At 43.5% G+C, this 21,530-nt stretch overlaps 1 protein-coding gene across 2 annotated transcripts in view; it reads right to left on the bottom strand.

Annotated features, from left to right (window-relative positions):
* LOC111874908 overlaps positions 1-20,105 on the bottom strand; it is a 153,791-nt gene extending 133,686 nt beyond the window's left edge. Inside the window, exon 1 of one of the 2 annotated variants that reach the window (XM_023870784.2) lies at positions 19,939-20,105. In XM_023870784.2, coding sequence (XP_023726552.1) covers positions 19,939-20,022 — 84 coding nt within the window. In that variant the 5' untranslated portion in view covers positions 20,023-20,105. The remainder of the gene's footprint in view (positions 1-19,938) is intronic. The other variant, XM_023870782.2, reaches the window with a different exon arrangement.
* Between the last annotated feature and the right edge of the window lie 1,425 nt (positions 20,106-21,530).

Genomic DNA, 21,530 nt, shown 5'->3' with positions numbered 1-21,530 from the left:
ACACATGTACATACACACTTTTTGCTTAGAATGCCCGATACTATGACCTCCCAGAATATTGACTCTTCCTCCTGGGACAACCTGTATATGAGACATAGCCGGCAGACATTCCAGCGCAGAATTGCAGAAGACGGCCATTTTGGGAACAGCACACATGTCGAGGAAGATACCGACGCAGCGCTTAATTTGGTTCGAAATATTTCCTACGAAGCTGTTACGTGATGAGCCCTAGGAAAAGGTTCGAACGTCTCATGAAAATGGTGTTCTATAATATGACGTAACGAGGCATCATTAATGTGGACGTTAGGGACTAACTTGTGCTGTATCTAGTTCCTTACAACATCTACAAAAGTACGTGTATATACATACAGAATAATTGCATGTGAACTTTGTTGAGTTTCGTTCGATGTAAAGAAAATGAATGCCTTCACTTAAAGTGATACTGCTATTTAAAACTCGCAGTCTATGAGATATGTATCCAGAATCAAGGAGTTCTGCAGGTAAATGTGTGCGCTTCTTGGTAACTGTATAGGTTTGATATTGCCATGCATGTTCTTTGGGATTGTTCCAACGAAATACAGAATTACTAGCGGAAATTTTGCCCCGATGTGGCGTCACACTTCCTGCGTTCTTTCTCGCAAGTTTCCACAAAAGCTGAAATGAATTTTATGAGACAAAGGGCAAAACACATTTGAGTTATAGCAATTCAAATCTAATGATAAGTTATTGATTTAGCTAAGTAGGAGCGAGTGGAATTCTTAGAAGTAATTAATTAATTTGTAAAGCTGATAGATTGCTGGGGGCGGCATACGCTGGCGTAGTTTGTTGAGACACTGTGGCTAAAAGCCGGAAGGTCTCGGGTTCAATTTCCGATGAGGTCACTGGATTTTTAAACTGACCTAATCATTGCAGCCGCACTATGGCCCTGGGGTCGACTCAGCCTTTAACAGAAATGCGTACCAGGAATCTTCCTGAGAGTTAAAGGGCGGCCGGCGCGTAAGGCTGACAACCTCACCGCCATCTGTGAGGCAGTACATGTGTTACATGTGGAAACTCGGAATCCACCAAAGAATGAAATAGTTTCTATGTTACAGAATGAATAGAAACGGGCCACAACGGTGGACTTTCCTCCTACACTGGACCTCAGAATAACGAGATGTTTAATTAGTGGCCCATACGAAGCGCATTCCAGACAGGTACAAATATTCTGGTACGTTAAAGATGTTTTCTCTCTAAAGAATTGAGAAGCGGCGTGCAAGTGCTGAAGCCGTAAGCAAAACAAAAACATTGCCAGAATTCAGTCCTCTTGGTCACTTATGAACTCTGTCCCTCCGCGGTTCGCCATATTGCATCAATATTGTAGAGCTGAGGCGGCTTACAGGCATCTGACTTATGAATGATTTAGAAGCTCGTTTGAATTGCAAGGCTACGAAAAGACGTTCGTATATCAGAACGAAACTAGGGAGAGCAGAGGGTAGGAAGGAATTGCCCGAGAAGCCGGGAGGAAACTTGTTATTAAAAATTGTGCGGTGGGGAAATGTTAGCGGGAGGGAAAGGAAAATTTAAGCGGCAACCCTGTATTGATCAAATGACCACGTGGTCTACTCGCAACGCGGCAGACGTTCCAAAGTTCTACATGGCCGCGCACAGAACACGACACAAAATTTTAATTCTTTCGTCACACCTTCAATTGCTGTCAACAACAAAGACAATAATAATAATAATAATAATAATGTGTGGCAGGTATGATGTGGCGGTAATGCAATAGATTTGTGTTTGAGAGCTTCTCGGTTCGAGTCTCGGCCGGTACACCGGTTTTCCTGACTGGAATTTGCTGTTTTTCCTCAGTCTCTCTAGGCGTATGCAAGGGTAGTACCTGGAAACAGGCTAGTATCGCTTCTTCCAGGTTCCTTTCAACCTGCCATTCATTAATTGTCCTAACGTTTAATGCTATCTGGTCTGAGAGCGTCGATACGCAAATCAGGAAAACAATGATAATAATAAATATAACGTAAGTTCATTTAAGCAAACACGTAGTTCAAAGGCCATAAATTACAATACCGCCTAGTGTCAAACGAGTCTGCGCCAACGTAAATTAAAACTTAAATATATAAATAGGACCTAGAAATAATACCAACGTGGCTTGGGCAGCAGTATCGCGGTAGCGTATCCTGTTGGTCCCTTTATTACCCTTCACGGCCGATGCAAGGGGTACGTTGACAGGTTGGGTAATCCGGTGCAGGCGTTACTCCCGAACAACGATGCAGTTTTCCAAGACGACAGTGCCCCCATTCACACAGCTGGAACTGTTCAGTCATGGGTTAGCATCTTCCCTGGCAAGCACAGTCACCAGATCTGAACATCACTGAACCACTCTGGTCAGTCTGCAGACTGGAGTGAGGAACAGATTCCCATCTCCAACATCTCGAAAGCAACATGAAGATGTTCTTCAAGCAGGATCGTGTAAAATTCCTCTAGAGACTGTCAAAAACTTGTACGAATCCAGTCCAAGGATTTCGGCTGTATTAAAGGTAAAAGGTGGTCCAACACCATATCGTCACGTGTATTAGTGACTAAAGACGGGGTTCGGGTTGGTAATTTTATTGATTAACCACCTACAGGTCGTAAATACAAACACTTATAACATTATTGCTGATTTACACAAATTACAATCATTCCACACTAATCTTCTCAGTCTATTTCTTGAACCGTTGCCTACAAACGGCTCTAAACGCCACAATACTGTTTTCTGAGTCATGGCACCCTGTAGATTGATATATAGTTACACAAATTTTCTGAGTAAGTTACTGTTTTTACCTTTTATCACATCGTGATGGAGGCGAAAGTTTATTCCGAAACTTTTGTATATTTTTACCAGAATAATGGAACAGCAAATTGCTCCGAAACCTCACAAGACGGTGCATCCTTTTCTGGAGATTAGTGCAGCGAGTTTTGCCGAAAGTTGGTCACGAAACTGAAGACAGTTTTCTTGTATAAACGGGTTCTTTACTGAAGAAATTGCAGCCACCGGAAGTACTCCTGCCTCTGCAAGTGTCTTGTCTTCCAACCCTCCACAGACTTCAGTTTATGACCGAGAGCAACACAGATCTCGAAACCTGACATCTCGCCTTACTTTTACACGTCTTTGTTACAATGAACAGAAGGTTTTCAAAAGTTTGCTAATTAGCAACGCGCCACACAAATGCCTCATCTCTCTGCAGTCATTTTTAGAGTCTGAAAAGTCACGAGCAGCCAGCAGCAATGGCGCACATCTGACTGCTTCGCGCTTCACAAACCGCAGCACAAGGCGGCACTAATGAGGCTCAGGCTTATCAGCTATGGGGTATTTGTAGGCCTCTACTTCGATACTAACTTATTCTGTGGGGTCTGTCTCCAATATTGCGGGGTGTGTCCCCTAATAACAAAAGTATCGGAGAAGCACACACTGCAAGCATATACTTATCAGACAAGTTCGGTACAAGGAATTATAAATGACATTCCAACGGTCATGATATACAAATTACCTATAGGAAAATTAAACGTGATTACTACAAGAAAGTTGACTGATATCATGTAATTTTGGAGATGTCTTATTTTAGATAAATTGAATAATCAAGCATATGATGAATAAATAAGCGAACTCGCATGCAAGTGCAGTAAACCCTCGCTAGTCCGAAGTAATTAGGGAAGGGGGACATCATCCGGATTAATCAAGCAAAAGTTGACAATGACAGAAAAACTTAGAAACACATAAATGAAAGAAACGTAATGATATAGAGATGGCGCTGAAGAAAAAAAAAAAAAATATATATCACTGCAGCAATTTCTTCCTCTGTCAGAAGCTGAAATCCAGGGTCTCCTTCATCCAGCTCAAGCCAACCTTGGATAGTTTCTTGCGTTGTATCAATCTCTCCAGATGCCCTCAACTCAGTCTGAAAGTCCCCCTTGTTCCTAAATGTCACGTGTCTTTCAAAGTATGTACTCAAATGTGGGCAGAATTCTTCATTTTCCATATTTCTATCCGGATTAGCGAGGGTTTATTGTATTCACTGCTGGGCGATATTCAATCAAATTAAAGAGCAGTATAAACTTCTGCCTATAATGAATAAATGCATCTGAAAGAAAAAAATTAAGGTTTCGTTGTTTACTGTTATTACAAATAATAAACGAAAAATAAATACTGTAGCGTGTAGACCGCTTGTTGTGTAACAGTCACGAAGGAGCGCCCATTGCTAGAGAAGGTATGCAACTCGTTTCTAGGCAACGGCTCAGTAAACACGTTCCCGCAACAACGAATACGCACGCTAAATAGAGTTACTGTTGGAAACGGATTGTTTTATGCCCATGCTGAGATGTTACAAGCAAGTGGCAAAGTTAGTTCAGAGGACGTTGTGCTCGGGAGGCTTTAAAGGCGCGTGGAGCTGAAGAATCTTCAATGTTAGAAACCGTTACCAGGAAACGGCTGGTGAAGACAGGCTGGGAAAGACTTAGCGGGTGATGTGGTGATTTTTTAATTGTGTAGATCAGCGGTGACATTGTAATTACTTATACTTACGAGTCGTGTGTGTAGGAGGTCAATAAATTCATTCACCAATCGAAACTCCATCTATAGTCACCCCTACACGTGACAATATACAAAGGAAATTAGTGGTAAGAGAAACGGGCGTTTGGAGGAGACGTTTATTGGGAACACGACCGGATAAATTCAGAAATGTAGCAACCACAGCAGAAGCTGAAAATTGGAAGACTAGAAGATGGGGTCGATGAGAAACGACTAATATGACAGAGAAGTGCTCGCCGAATAGACGATAAACACGGCACGAGGAACACATTAAGGAAAGAATAGCAAAGAAGAAGAAGAAGAGAAGAAGAATATGAACTCTTCTTGAAAGCTTGTCATTTTGAATGCCTTGAAAACATTCACGGTAATGTAACAACAGTAATAAAAACAATTTGGGAAAACTACTTCCTTAAATATTTCCGGATACAGACATGCGTTGGGAGGCGTACATGTGTTGTATAATGCAGGAAGGCCAACACTTTTAAGGTGACCGCAAACACGAAGTAAATGTGAACATATACAAAAGATTAGAGTGTCGGACCTCATGTACAGTTTCACCTCTGGATAAGCCTGGAGACAAGGGGCTTCCGGGAGTTCGGAAAGAAACGATCGCAAATTGATCAAACGAAAGTTCCTGCAAACCCTTAGACAGTTGTGATTAATTAGCCCCCGTGCGATAGTGGTGGAGTGCGTGACGATGCGTTAAGAGGGCTGATTCCTGAAAGTTGTGTAAAAAAAGGGATAGAAGTAGTTTCAGAAAACACCCGCTCCACTCTGCGGCGTAACTGGCATGATAAAGTTTCATGAATGATTGATTCTGGAGTTCTTCAACGGCTCTTTTCAATTTCGTGCGTTACGCAGCGCCGACTGATTGGATGACTGGAAACGGAGAAACGGAAGAAATGCTGAAGGAAGCCATTCGACTGAGGAAACCGATGGCAACCACAAAGGGCTCGCGTTCAAATATCCGATCTGTAAGCCTTGATTCGAACTCGAGATCTCCAGAACATAAAACATATGTGCATGTGTGTCAACTTTTCATAGAATTCAGATTAATTTTCTGCCACGAATTTCATTTCATTTGCGCGTGACTTATAAGACGGTCTTTTAATTGGATGACTGGGTTTATTGCATCTTATGTATCATAACTCGGGACTACAATTAATTCCAGCGCTATCGCTGATCTACACACGCACACACACACAAGGAGAAGGTATGGTGACGCGACAGAAAGATCTGTATGAAGATTCCGAACCTGACTTCATGCATTTTGCACGTTAACAATTCTTCTGTTGAATTTTGAAGCAAAATGAGTGATTTTTTTCGTCGTTATTATATTTTTTTGCCGCGCACAATATGGGTACATGATGACTCATTAGAGAATAAGATGATATTCTAATCTGATGAAGCTATGATTTAAAATTGCGTAATAAATTATGTGTAGGCGTACATCCATGTCTTTCATACAAAAAAATATGCATATTGCAATACTTTGACTGTCACTTTTATTAGTTTACTTGATTAAACAAAACAAAACAACTTATTTCGTATCTACTGTAGCGGGAAAACAAAAATTTGCTGTTACGTGCCCCTCAGCCCAAGTCTGGATGTGGTGGCAGAGAAGGAACTACGTCTCAGTATAGCATTCATCGCCCGCTCTAAGTCCGCAGCCGGGCGCTTCACTCACCGAAATATTCCCACACATAACGATCGGCTGTAAGCAGAGAAATGTGGGAGTGTGCTCCGAACTTTCATGAACGAGCCTCGTTTTAGTTCAGTCGGCTGACCCCTGCCCGGTATCTCAGCAAAACACGAAACATGATACACATAAAGAGAAAAGTTCTTATTTGAGTGGAATAATGGGGGTGGGGGTGGGGAGTGGAAATTAACAAATCTAAAAAGTTCGCATCTGAAAAGTAAAGTGCGTTAATATAATACCATTTCAGGCGATCACGTAACTCTGGCGCAGACGGAGAGCCGCGTACAATAGAAACGCTACAAATTTAAATAAAATATTAAAAATACAGATTGCAGTAGCATGTTACGCTACAACATTGCTTCCTGAAGACCTCGCATAATTCAAGACAAATTCTGAAACACAGACGAGATTCTTGGAGTCCTACCGACTGCGTATAGGATTAAGAAACTGAAAAAGCGGCCAAGGTCCAACGAAATGACTGCAGAAGAATAGACAGAGGCAGGCAGGCGGACAGACAGACAGATACAGCAGGGGGCACTGGGGATGAGTTAATTTCTGGAACCACTGGTTTTGACTATACAGGAGACTACTCGACTCACCATTTGCAAATGCTACGCAGCGCGTAACAATTATAGGTACTTCGACGGGCCTATTCTTCTACTATAAAAGGAAAGAACACTAGAAAGGGAAGAGAGAATATACGTGGAAAGTGTAAGAAAACATTAAGAGACACAAAACAAGCGAATTAATTAAATGGAAAGTGAGAAGATAACCAGAGAAGGAAAATGGTAAACTACAGAAAGAACTTTAAAGAAACAGAAATAAATGGAAGGGAGGAAACACCGAAGGAGAATGAGTGTCAACAGCTCTCATTTTACGTCACAGCAAACTGCAAGGGCCGCCATTTTATACGGCTTCGCATTAACGCTCGTTATCCAGAGCGCGCCCTTTCTGTAAGCTCACAGAGGTGCAGCGTTTACTGGCTCAGTTCAATTATGGGTTTCAGGTGGTCTTCACGTTGTCGGCCTTAATGCCATAAACCCAAGCATCAATGGACACCTGCACACGGTCCCCCAGTTTCTACGTCATGAAAGTGACTATCCAGAAATCCTTAGCTCCAAACTTGGTAACGAGAGAAACATTCATGACAGGCTGTGCCATAGCTCAGGTGGCCCGGTTTCGAGCCCAGGTCAAGTCATGTGTCATCTGTCGTAGTCGATCCAGAAGCGCCATTGGGGAAGGTTTTCTCCGACTACTTCGGTTTCCCCTGCCAGCTCTCATGCCACCGACTGCTCCACACTTAGACCAGTTATTGGTCCATTGTGCGTCCCCTTTAATTTCTACTGTCGCCATACCCTACCGGTACTGGTATGTGCTATCAGCCCCGTTCAGCGAACGAGGTCGGCCCTCGGTACCTGATATTTCTCCCATCTACCAGAGGCACTGGAAACTACTTGGGCGGGAAACTTGTTGCCTAATTTTGCCCAGAGGTCTCCTAGAGACGGGACCCACGGCTTAAAGTCCATCCCGGAGGACTTGTTCCCTGAATTTTTCCGCCCTTAAAAATTCCACGACCTCCGCCGGGTTTGGACCCGCGTACCTTGAGTCATGAGGTGGGAACGTTACCCCTAGACTATGGAGGCTGCTATCCGTTGCCTAGGAACGGGTTGTCCGTTTGTTGCGTGCGTGAACGCAGAGTTGTAACATTTCCTCCGGCTCGAAGGTTCCAGTGGTGTGGAGACAGGTTGTCATGACTACACCGGTCCGAGCGAGATTAGTTTCCCACGAAACCGCACGCTGCACCTGAGCCTGTCTCTGAATCTAATATTTCCTGTAAGTACTTTTCCTGCTGTAATGTACAGGCCCATGTGCGCAGGTAAGGCAAGTTTGTGAGGTGTCTGCAGTATGAGGCTTAGGAAGTTGCACGGCGCCAATATGAAGAGGCGTCTGACTGATCAGTGGCGAGCAATCAACACAATCCGAAACGAACATCTTCTTATTGAAAGTCGAATGAGTCTGACTTATTGTTATGGAATGAGGTAGGAGGCTCGTGCATGAAAATAGGCGGAAAATGTAGGAAAATCTGAGAGCGAGGAACCAGCGAGAGCAGGTGGTTGCAACCGCCATTATCACGCGGGGAATTTTAGGACGCTTGCGGTGACTGATAACAGGCGAATTGAAAGAAAGTTGTGTGATCTAATCGAGTGACTATCCTCACATTACGTCTGGAGGTCCTGAGAAAAAACAAAAAAATACTCAGGTGTCCCGGAGGAGAGTCTAACCCAGCACCTCCCGAATATGAGGTAACAGCGTTGCCGCTTCGCTAGCCCGTTCGGAAACAAACGTATGAAATTATGATTCCCTCGAAGTATATGAAGTGTGCGCGTAATAGGGATGCAATATTGGACCACTAATACCGTATTTACGCATGTATAGGCCGCGTGCGTGTATAGGCCGCAGCACAATTTTCAGACAGAAATTATAGAAAAAATAATTTTTTTGGAATATTATTTCAGGAGTAGAACACCCTGTATTACTAATTATGAATATTTTTTTTTAAATGAAGTGTGATTTCGAATATAAGCCGCACCCGTTTTCCTCTTGAATTTTTGGCAAAAAATGTGCGTAAATACGGTACTTAACAGGGTGTAGGTTCTCAGATTCTGGCGGGGTACGTGTACATGCTGTGGTCTTCTGGGATGTAACAATATGTACTCTTAGAGGCCGGTACCAATATTTTGAAAAAAAAATATGCCGCTTCCATCTTCAGGGTAGTTATTGAACGAATTTGTTAAAATGCAAACGTATAAATTGGAGGAATTTCACTTCGGTCGACGTCGACTTATCGCTGCCAAAATTCTGCTTGAAGATGAAATAAAAGCACCGAACATTTATGCGTCACATTTTATAAATCGTTCGTACCTGATATGGAACAATGTAAAATGAGGGAAATTGTTGCCACTTGAAACATTCTCTGTATGCTGTACATACCAGGCCCGCTAAGAAATCCTTCCACGCACAGAGAAGAGGAAGATGACAGGCAGAATGTCCACTTAACTTTTCAAATCACCTCTTTTAACAATCAGAATCTGCGCATTCTGCCCACACAATGTATTTATATGTTTCGTGTATGATTCGTATTATTTACTGTATTATTATGATTTTGGTTACTGTGTTTCATTTTCATTTTGTGGTGTACCCCTGATTGTCCTTCTCCCTTCCTGCTGCAAAGAGTTGATGGTCGCAAACATTCACGGTGCACCTGTATTTTTTTTTATTGCTAGTGGGGTGGGACTAAACCCCTTGTACTGCGGCCACTTCTGGCCTATTGTACCAGCCCCAGATGATAGGTGAGGGTGATTGTTGAGCAATTGGTGGAATGAAGATTGGCAGGGGAAACCGAAGTACTCGGAGAAAACCTGCCCCAGCGCCACTTTGTGCGCCACAAATCCCACTTGACCAGACCCGGGATCGAACCCGGGCCGCCGCGGTGGGAAGCCAGCGACTAACCGTTTGAGCTATGGCGCGGCCCGGTGCACCTGTATGTTAGGGAACAGAAGATGCAGTCCTACCCAGATCTATACTGGCCCTTAAACGTGTAACACCCGGCTGAACTAATGACTGATTTTGTGAACAATACAATTTATGATACAGCGGGTTAGCATAGCGGTAATTCTCTAGGGTAATGTGCGTGAGTGCCCAGCGTTGGGACACCTTTTAGTGTGACAAATGTTTCGTGATATTCTTCAGGCTATCGAGGCAAATGTCTGGGGAGCCTCTCAATTCGGATGCGATAGTTCGTATCCAGATCCTTCTCAAATCGTCACTCATCAGTCATCCGACTAGTAGACGCGCTGTACAGTAGCCTCGCAACCCCAAAACAGAGTTTGTGGTTCTGTATTCCTTCCACTGTTGGTTGTGACTGTAAGCAGCCTATATTAAACAGCAATGCATGAAGATCTGAGGATCATGCCCGGACAGAACGCCTTATAAACCCCAAAGCGGAGTAACCCCGATCAATTCACTCTCGTAAATATACACGAAAACCTCGCCTCCTCCCCCATCCCAGATGCTCTCTCAAGAGGTCCAGCCCTCCTAGCGAAAGAGGCAGACCCCTGGTGTGTCTTCGTACGGAATTACGCCACTTGAAATGAAACTTCGTGGATATGGCGGGAAGTTATCCGAAAGATACGTGTCTGAGCCCCGCGCAATGGTTCCATCTGGAAGATGGCTGCTTTAATATCCGGCTGAAACAACTCTAGGATCCCTCCGCAACTCGAAGCACACAGCAAACGGTTCTCAACAAATTGCTACCCCCATCCCCCGATTTTGGGAACTATTTAACGATGCTGTAACAACTGCTTAAGCGAACAAGTTCTCTCACGTGGTAAAACTTCTGACTTTTATTTGTGGGGAGCTCGGTCAGGACACATTATTCTCGTCGAGATTTTCCTCCGTTCGTCCAGGGAAACGCTGGGGTAGTATACAGAATCCGAGGTTATCACAGCGGTCATTATTCTCTGGGATATTGCAGTGCAATCTGTTGGAGGCATCATGCTAGTCCGTAAAGTGGGTTGACACCCAACGTTATATCTCAGGAGACAGAACTCGCCAGGACATTAATTTAAAAATAGGCTACGACTGACCATCTCCTTCAAAATCCTTTCCAATTTCCTATTAGCATGCACTCCGCTGCCGTATGAAATTGCCCCGAGATATTCAGTGCTCCGCTAAACAGCAAACGAAGACCAAAAAGCATTACAACTTATTACGTTTGCACCGTAATTTTATTTGGAACTAGCTGTACCCGGCCACGCGTTGCTGTTGCTCAGTCTAACGAAATATTTCAATTCAAACGCAGATTAATCGACACAGCTCAATCCCACCGCCAATTGCACTGAAAAATAAGGAGAACAGTTAAGAAAACGAAATGAAAAACAATGAAAAATAAACTATACTCACGAAATGAACGCTATGGTAAACGACACAGCCCAATTCCAACGCAATGTCACACGAAATAATCAAATCAAAATGAAAATATATCGAAACTGTTTATATTCGGCGGTAGCTATCCCAAGACTGACTCTTTCGGCGGTAGCTATCCCAAGACTGACTCCTTCGGCGGTAGCTATCCCAAGACTGACTCCTTCTGCGGTTACTTCTGTATCCCTCGGCATCTGCCCCGAGACTGACTGCTTCTTGTCCAAGCTGGACTATTTATACCTCGGCGGATGCTATACAGTGAGCCTTCTGTTGTCTATCACCGGGGAAACGCTGCCAGAGTCGAATCCAGAACTCTGAGCGCAAACTCAGGATCTCTGCTGTAATTTCACTCGGAATCTCTTGTGATACTTGTGACCTCGTGATACGCGAGACACTCGTGATACTGAACAGTCGCCGGAGCTACACACTCTTATACACATAGCCAGCGTTCGGACGGGATAGGGAATACCTTATCGAAGAGTTAGTTTCATCTGTTGCTTAGGAAATGCTAGCACAGAACACCTTGTAGAAGTGTTTGGTTTCATCCGTTGTTACGCAACGGAACCTCTTAGCCTTTATTCTCCGGGGAAACGCGTTTGTTGTTTCGGCAATTCCTATGCAACTGTTATTGCGTTTCCATGGAAGTATACTTTCCGGATTCACGCGAGGCCGGACACAGCTAGTAGGTACATAAAAACGCGCGCGCATTCGAATGCAACGTTGTGTCAAAATTTCGAAGCAATCGCTGAAGAACTTTCGGAGATTTTCGAGGGCTAACAAACGAACATTTACATTTTTATTTATATAGATTGTTCATTTCTAAAAATATAGTTACGATTTTAGGGACTCTTTGACACAGAGCATGACTACACTTTACAGTACACTGCTACACACACACTAGTGTTATCAGTCACAATCTTCACTGCCCTTGTCTGGTAGCGGCTTCCAACGGCGGACCATCCCTTTCCTCTGGTTTCCCATGCTTCAGCTACCAGCTTCTCATAACAGCACACAACAATTGAGACCCGGAGGTTCTCTACCTCACCAAACAACTCTCTCATTGAGCGACACTGCTTTGTCCTGCTTATAACACCTCAGAATGGACCGCGTCACATTATTGTTGTAGTCAATTGTTGCCGTAGAAACACCCTTGTTTGTGGAGCCGTTACTTAATAACGGCTGTTGTATCTTTGCTTCTTTCGCGGTAGTTGCCTAGCAACGGGTCTAGATGCCACAATATATTCAACACACATATACTTTTGAGGTTGCACTCTATTACCACCTTCAGAAGACTGGTAACATATTGATAGTCTACTTCGTGTCTTTATGTTACCAACATTAGGCGTTTTTAGAAAGTAACAAGAAACACCTTTTATAGAGCTTATGTCTGTCTGTCCATCTGTCTGTTATCTCTTACCGGCTGGTAAACTGTGCAACCGATTCTTTTAAAAGAGTTACTACATTTCTGGACATTAAATATTGTCCTGTTTTTTATTAAAACGTTTCCGAGGTTACACTCTGTCTCTGTTCCTGATATAGGAGACAGGGGCTAGCTTCATCGATTGGATCCAACTGAAGAACACAGACAGAGTTCAGCCCTGGAAACGTTTAAATAGAGAGCAGGACGATGGATAATATCCAAGAAGCCAATAATTGTGTAAATATACCATTGTTACGAACTTTTAAATCAGGTTCTTTTGAAATTCGATATGGGATACTATCATTACACGCTGTCGGAGTGTTCAGGTTTCAGTCGTACTGACAAATGACGCAGTCCAGTTCATTTAAACACATATTCGCATATTATAAACAGACCGCTTAATGAACTACAAAGAACGTCGTTGGGAATTTTATATATAATATTATGAAGCAACTCCTTTCCAGTGTCTTTACCGTGAATGATTGGAGCAGGACCTCAACGAGTCACAACAAAACAAAATCTTTTGAGGAGAAGTAATCGCCTAATTTCCTTTCGCTTTAATTTGATATTTGATATGAGAACTAGAAATGAAAATTCAGTACGTATGCGTAAAAATTCAATAAAACATACAATTTTGGAGGCTGCAGTGTTGGTATTATTGATTGACGTGATTTATGAAGTATACCATTAAGATGGTTCCAGACGACATGATATACACACCAAGTTTCATGAAGATTGGTTCATCCATTCAAAAGTTAACAGGGGGAATAAGAAACAACTGTCACGAACTTTTAGGAAATTGAAAAGTGCATTAGCAGCAGTGATGAATTGGGAATGACTTCGAAAGAAGCGATCGTGTGATATTTTTAGATACGGCAAGAGCGTTTCCACTCGGTGACTGATGAAAAGCAGGAGCCAACTCAGACTGAATGCCAGGTTTCCTGAGATTCGAACCGAAACCAATGTAAACAGAAAGTCTAAGTGCTAACCAGGACGTAACTGCACGAAGTGGTGATGGCCTACTCTGGCAGCAACCCGGTATTTTCGCCAAGACAGAACCCGAGTAGCTCTTGAATCCACTTCAGACTTAGAGTCAGCTCGACTGAAGAATTCGGACCGCAGTTGAAAAATTAAAGCAAAAACTGGTTAGCGCAGCATTTATTTGCGCCATGTAGATTATATTATCCTTTGTTACGGGTCTGAAACTTGGTCTCTTGTGCGAAGAATGAAAATACTGGCACGTGTACGAGTGGGGTTATAAACTGGTTTTGGACTGATGGTTGGATTTAATGGACACTTGGATGCAGGGCATAACTACTCTTTCAAACTCACTATTACACACGCACGCACGCACACTAGTGTCCACAGTCACGTCTTCACTCTGGGTTGCCGAACTATCCCCTGCCTCAGCTACCAGCTTCTCAGAACAACTGACCCACAGCAGTTCTCTAACTACTATTCACTCACCAACCAATTCAAATAACTGTCTTGTTTATTACATCTCGGCATGGACAGCACAGAAAACACCGTTCCTCTGTTGCTGTTTACGGTTCGTTGCCTAGCAAAGGGTCTACATGCTATAATACAATGAAAGTGGAAGAAATACGAATATTTGCATAATAATGCAGAGGAAGTATCAGGAAGACAGAGAAAACTGCGTAGTGGGTAGCTTCACAATGCGTACTCCAGGTCACATATTTTCAGGATGACCAAATAAAGGAGGACGAGATATGTGGGACATGTAGCATGAACAGAAGAGATGAGAAATACAAGAATTTAGTCAGCCTCAAGGAAAGGCGTCATGGAGGAGACGCAAGAGCGGATATCTCAGGTAACACAGTGTGAGGGTAAGGAGTGAAGCCATCCTGCTCAAGGCAGCGTCAACACGACAGTGAACCGCAGGGCGCCACCAGAGCTGTGGCGCTTCTTGACAAACCAAGCGAATGTTGGGTCTTCAGGAAGGAGAATGATCCGTGATGTTACATGTTTCGATAGAGCTCATTAGTGTAGAGTTGAACCTGATTATACGTACTGTGAAGGCTGGAGATGGTCCAATCTTCCACCCAGAAGACGTAGGTGGCAAGTTCTGACGAACATTAGTACCAATCTACACGGCATCATATCCGAAAAGAACATAATACATACTGGATGCCAGACCAAGTTCCTGCCAATTTTACATGTAATTGCAATTAGTGCCTTTTTGCCGTGTCTGGAACATATTAACCAGGCACTTGCGCGGTGCGAGCCAGGGAGGCGTACGTAACAGTTTACCTTGGAGGAGCTTACAGCGGACGGAAGCCACTGTCTTCATACAAACAGTGCCACTAAAATGGTTAAAAGCTCCATGACTTAGCAAAGAGAGATCTGACTGTAAGGAATCTGGTGCCAACATTTCCTAGACAATGGGCTCATAGATGGCGGTGAAGTTGTCAATCTCACGAACCGGTCACCCTTTACCCCCAGGAAGATACCTGATACTCATTTCTGTTAGAGGCTGAGTCGACCCCAGGTGCACAGTGTGGCTGAAAGGATTAGACAAATTGAAAAGTCCTATGATCTCATCGGGAATCGAACCCGCGACCTTCCGGCTTGCAGCATAGTGCCTCAACGAACTACGTTACCGCGTGCCCCATGTATGCGTCTACATTGTGGAGAAAGAGACTTGGAAGATGGGAGAACACTGGTGGGGAAGGGAGAAGATAAATCCACGAAGCGATAATACCAAGGAAGAGGCAGAGGAAGAGAGAGAGGAGGAGAATGTTATAGGAAATGGGAATCCCACCTGAAAGTGTCTAAGTACTCGCACGTGTAAAGTTTGCTCCTGCTAATTAGTTGGACGTGAATAGTATGTACTGAGAAGACTAATTAAACAAGTATTCTGTGGTCTGTCCAGATTCTGCGCGCCTGCGCAGGCAATCTGTTTGTTCGCGGAAAGTCTGTGTGGTCTTTAGAGAACATAATTCAGGCCGAGGCACTGAAACTCTTCGGACACTACGCGAACCTCAATCACACGAGGCATGAAACTTAAACCGTCTCCTTAATTATCGTGATTTATCATCGGAATAATTCAAGCACTTCTCCTGTAAGTCAGCAACAAGTTTCCTAGAGCCCCTATCGCAACGCCAGCCGGCACCAGTGGCGGGCTCTTACTGACATCCAAACACAGAATGCAAAGAACTCTCGGACACTGTTCTATAGAGAAAGTGTGCACGTAACTATATAACATACAGACGTGGCCTTTGGGTTTCGCGTCAGGATGTTACATAAGAACTCGGACCGCAATGGTGCAGTTAAAAGAGCCTCCGGTCGCGATCTTCAAGGCGATTGGCGCCAGGACGAACTGATTGGCGGTAAAGCGCCAGTCGTAAAGTGACTTTCAGTTTAGTCGGTTGTGATACATTCCCCACTCTGTAAGGACGTAAGTAGAGAACATTGTTAGGATCCGTTACAAGTAAACGGCTAGTGAAAACTTAGTATTTACTGTAGTGAATGGCAGAGTATGTGACTTAGCGATAGTGCTATAATTACTATATGTAAATGTTCAATAAATACAATTAACAATCCAACCCCCGTCTCTACAGTAACTCATATATAGTGACAATATTAAAACTGCACACAATTAAGTTGTAGTTAGCTGCAAATTCCCACCCCTAGCTCCAGTTTTCACAGGAAAAACCTTCTTTGATCCACTCTTATATAAATTTCAGTGGATATCCACAATACCTAAAACGGAAACTTGTTTTCGGCCGAAGTCGGTACTGTAATGCCGACAGAAGAATAGGTGTCGCGGCCACTGCCATCTGACGGATCATTCCATAAATGTTACATTTCTCTTTTGAGAAGGCTCTCGGGGGCGGCCCAGATAGCGTTAGGCTTATCTATACTGGGTGGGTCTTAATTACATTTTCTTATAATCTCTTGAGGTGGGGTGAGACTGAGTCATTTGGTACGTCGGCCACTACTGACCTATTGCACCAGCCCCAGGTGATTGATGATGATGATGACGATGAATGAAGGACAATCGATGGAATGAGAATTTGCAGGGGAAACCGAAGTACTTGGATAAAATATGCCCCAGAGACACTTTGTGAACCACAAATCTAACATGATCCGACCTCGGATCGAAACCGGGCCGCCGCGGTGGGAAACCGGCGATTAACTGCATGAGCTATGGCACGGTCCATCTTAAATACCAAAAACATACTCGTACGCATCCTGCTATACACTAACAGGCAAGCAGGAAAACAGCATGACGCGGAGTCCTTGGGAAGTTGAAGGTCGCTCAGATAGTCAAGGAAATACCCGCCTTTTATGCAAACCAAAGATCATTACCACTAGCAACACATTTTCGAGACATGTCAGTTGGTCAAAATGATATCAGATCAGGACGGTGATCCCTGAAACGTCGGAAAATTTTCACCAACTGACATGGCTGATAGCCTGAGAAAATTTTATTAACTTCAGACGCCGTGGATGCTTCAGGTCTTACGCCATCATCACCGTGCTCAACAAACCCTGCCTTTGGTCCCTATCCTGGGCCACACCCCATCATTCCCTTCCTGTTTGTCTGAAGTACATTTCAATATTATCTTCCCATCTACATAACTGCCTGCAAGCGTACCGTGCTAGGTGGGTCCCTGTCACCACGGCATGGCGCGGCCTCAGGTTGCGGATGGAGGAGACGCCCTCCAGTTTTGGAGGGAAGCTGTGAATATATTGAATAAGCAGTCGCGGACAGCCGACAAGGGGTGGCCCCCCAGCTTGGTTGTTGGGCGTGGGGCTAACAGCTCTTCACCGAAAAAAAAAAAGTATGTTACGTGGACGGATTCCTTGGATAAACGATCTAAGCTAAAGAAAATGGATATGAGATTTGGCACTTGGAATGTACGAAGTTTGTATAGGGCAGGTTCGCTCAGGGCAGTGGCAGAAGAAATCTTAAAATATAAGTTAGATTTAGCGGGAGTACAGGAGGTCAGATGGGATGGAGGTGGCATCGCACCAGCAGGAGACTACATTTTTCTATGGAAAGGGGCATGAAAATCATGAATTGGGTACAGGTTTTTTCGTACATAAAAGAATCGTGTCAGCAGTTAAGGCGGTAGAGTTCGTTGGATATAGGTTGCCATATATAATACTAAAAGGTCGCTGGTGTGATATCATTGTTATGAATTTTCACGCCCCAACAGAAGATAAAATTTATGACATAAAGGACAGGTTCTATGAAGAACTAGAACATGTATTTAATAAATTACCGAAGTATCCTATGAAAATTTTGTTAGGAGATTTCAATGCCAAAGTAGGGAGGAAAGACATTTTCAAAATAACAATTGGGAATGAGAGTTTGCATTAAATTAGTAATGATAATGAAGTTAGAGTAGTAAACTTTGCCACATCAAAAAATCTTACTGTCAAATGTACAATGTTCCCACATCGTAACATCCATAAATATACTTGGACATCTCCTGATGGGAAGATACACAACCAAATAGACCATATTTTGATAAGACAGGAGACGGCACTCAAGTATACTTGAAGCCCAATCATTCAGGGCAGGTGAAAGTGATACTGGCCACTGCCTGGTGGTGGCAAACAACACACAGATTTCATATGGAGTGGTTCAATTGCAAGAAATTAAATGAGGTAGAGGGTAAAGAGCAGCATTGTGTTCAAATCTCAAATAGGTTTGCGCCTTTGGAAAACTTGGAAACTGAGGTGGATATTAACAAAGCTTGGGTGGTAACTATTAGAGATTATAAAAATGTCTGCCAGAGAGAGTCTAGGTTATTATGAACCGAAGAAGCATAAGCCATGGTTCGATGAAGGACGCTCAAAATTATTAGATCAAAGAAAGCAGGTCAAATTGCAATGGTTACAAGATCCAAGCGAGTTAAATGGGGATAATCTGAACAATATAAGACGTGAAACCAGCGGGAATTTCTGGAAAAGAAAAAGAAGGAATATCTGAAAGACATAATTGATGAGCTTGCAATGAACAGTATGAACAAGAACATTAGAGACCTGTGTCCGTGTAGGCAAACACTTGTCTGATAAATTTCCTATCCAGATTGTTCTAAAACAAGAAGATGCTTTATCGCCACTCCTTTTCAACTTTGCCTTAGAATATGCAATTAGGAAGGTCCGGGGAAACCAGGTGGGACTGAAATTAAATGGGACACATCAGCTGTTGGCCTATGCCGATGATGTGAATCTACTGGGCGATAATGTAAATACCATAAATAAAAACACACTAACTTTAATTGACGCAAGTAAAGGGGTTGGTCTAGAAGTAAACACAGAGAAAACTAAGTATATGTTGCTGTCTCGTCACCAAAATACGGGGCAAAATCATGATATAAAGATAGGAAACAGATGTTTTGAAAATGTGGCACAGTTCAGATATTTGGGAACAACGATAACAGATCGAAACCAGATTCAGGAGGAAATTAAGATGCGATTGAACTCGGGGTAATGCTTACTACCATTCAGTTCATAACCTTTTGTCTTCGCGTCTGCTGTCCAAAAACATAAAAATAGAATATACATAACTATCATTTTGCCTGTGGTTCTGTATGGGTGTGAAACTTGGTCTCTGACATTAAGGGAGGTACATAGACTGAGGGTGTTTGAGAACAGGGTGTTGAGGAGAATATTTGAACCGAAGAGAGATGAAGTGACAGGAGGTTGGAGAAAACTAAATAACGAGGAGCTTCGTAACTTGTACGCTTCTCCAAATATAATTGGAATGATCAAATCAAGGAGGATGACGTGGGCAGGGCATATAGTACGAATGGGGGAGACGAGGAATGCGTATAGGATATTGGTGGGAAGGCCAGAAGGAAAGAGACAACTGGGAAAACCAAGGCGTGGGTGGGTGGACAATATTAAAATGGATGTTAGAGAGATAGGATGGGATGGTATTGATTCGATTGATCTGGCTCAGGTTAGGGACCAGTGGAGGGCTCTTGTGAATACGATAATGAACCCTCGGGGTCCATAAAATGTTTGGAAATTCTTGAGTAGCTGCAGAATTGGCGGCTCCTCCAGAAGGGCTCAGCTCAATGAGTAAGTATATATATATGGCTTCTACTCTGCTGGACCCCGTTAGGAAATGGGAAGCAGCTGTACATTTCAGAATGGATATGTTTGAAGATAATCAAGCACACGTTCAATGTCCTAAATATGTAACTTTCAACCTACCACTGACAGACGACCCTGGACATCGCCTATCACTCTGGAATAAGAGGAAGAACGAAGTATTGTTTCATATCAACTTACCGCGTGGGGTACTGCCATGTCACAGGAGCACTGCTGTATCACTCGTCCGACATCAAATAATAAGTACACACAACTTGCTACCATCACAAAAATCCTCCGTTTGAAGACCTGCTGGGTCTGTTGCTATCACACTGCACGACACACTGCAACTGTCACGTGATGCAGTCATGCACCCGGCGAGCCACGCAAGGACAACTGATTGCAACTGATTTTCTCTCTCTCTCTCGCTCTCTCTCTGAGGGCTGCCTGCACAGCGACCCCTTCGCAATTGAATCTGAGCACACGCTATCCCGAAAGCATGGTCACCCATGTAAACTTCTCTCGTGTCATTTTGCTTTCCCACTTAATGGCCTGTGTGTGGGTAAAGGTGTTGCACCTGAGGGAAGAACGGAAGCTGTTGGTGTCTGATCCAGTTTGAATCTCGTTGGGGACAATGATTAACCTGAGGTTCTGCATGGGTTTATTAATTTTTCCGGGAAAATTCCGGAGTAGTAGACCACACTCCTTCTACACCCTATCAGCTTAATATTCAACATCCTACAGTCATTGAATGTTATAAAATTTCAGCTACTAACAGTGTCGTTAAATAAACTATAAATAAATATTGTTACGTACACACAAGTTGCTAAGCGGTGACTCCGTAAACAGCGGCCGTTGCTGGGTAGCGCAAACGTAGTTTTTGGCGGTGTTTTTTGACATTTTGTGTTAGCCACGCTGAGAAGTTTCATAATTGTTGTTCTATATTAGTAAGCTTTTTGTATTGGAGTTTTGTTTACGATTCTGTTTCCTAGTTTTTTGTTCAACTCCATCCCCCAACAATAGAAGCAGACACAATACCACAGCAGCAGAAGCAAGAAAACTGTACAATAGAAAACCAGGCAAAAGCACCATAGAAAAAACTTCAATACGTAAATCAGTACTAGTACAGACCCCTTAAATTGATCTAATATACAGGATGTTTCAAAAAGAGCTCTACAACTTTGAAAGCTTATGTAAATTTATACAGAGGATATACACAACATTTAGAACTGTCATAATGTAGCAAAACACACCGAGTTTTACCTCGGATAGTTATGGTTCAGTGTGACTTCCATTGGTAATGCGGCAGACGTCCCACCTGTAGTCAGTCTCATGCCACATGCTACGTAGCATCTCTGGCGTCACTTCTGCAACTGAGGCAGGAATTCGAGTTCGGAGCTCAACGACATTTACAGGCAAAGGTGGTACGAACACTCGATCTTTAACGAATCCCCATAAGAAAAAATCCAGGGGAGTAAGATCCGGGGAACGAGGAGGCCATGCTATCGGCGCCGCTCTACCAATCCACCGACCTGGGAAACGGGTGTTGAGGTACTCGCGCACTTCTCCAAGGTAATGAGGGGGTGCGCCGTCTTGCTGGAAGTGAATGCGTCCTTCTTGGTCATCTTCGTCTGTCTAACTGAATGAGGAACTCTTGGAGCATGTCCAGATATACGATACCGGTAATGGTCGTCTCCATGTAGAAGAAGGGGCCGTATACACTTTCTTTGCTGAGGGCGCAAAACACGTTCACCTTTGGGCTATGATGAACATGTTCCAGGGAGACACGTGGA

The sequence above is a fragment of the Cryptotermes secundus genome, unplaced genomic scaffold (genome assembly GCF_002891405.2).
Source record: "Cryptotermes secundus unplaced genomic scaffold, Csec_1.0 scaffold516, whole genome shotgun sequence".
Classification (NCBI taxonomy): Eukaryota; Metazoa; Arthropoda; class Insecta; order Blattodea; family Kalotermitidae; genus Cryptotermes; species Cryptotermes secundus.
The sequence above is the reverse complement of the archived record's forward strand: the minus strand, read 5'-3'. Positions and strand labels throughout refer to the sequence as shown.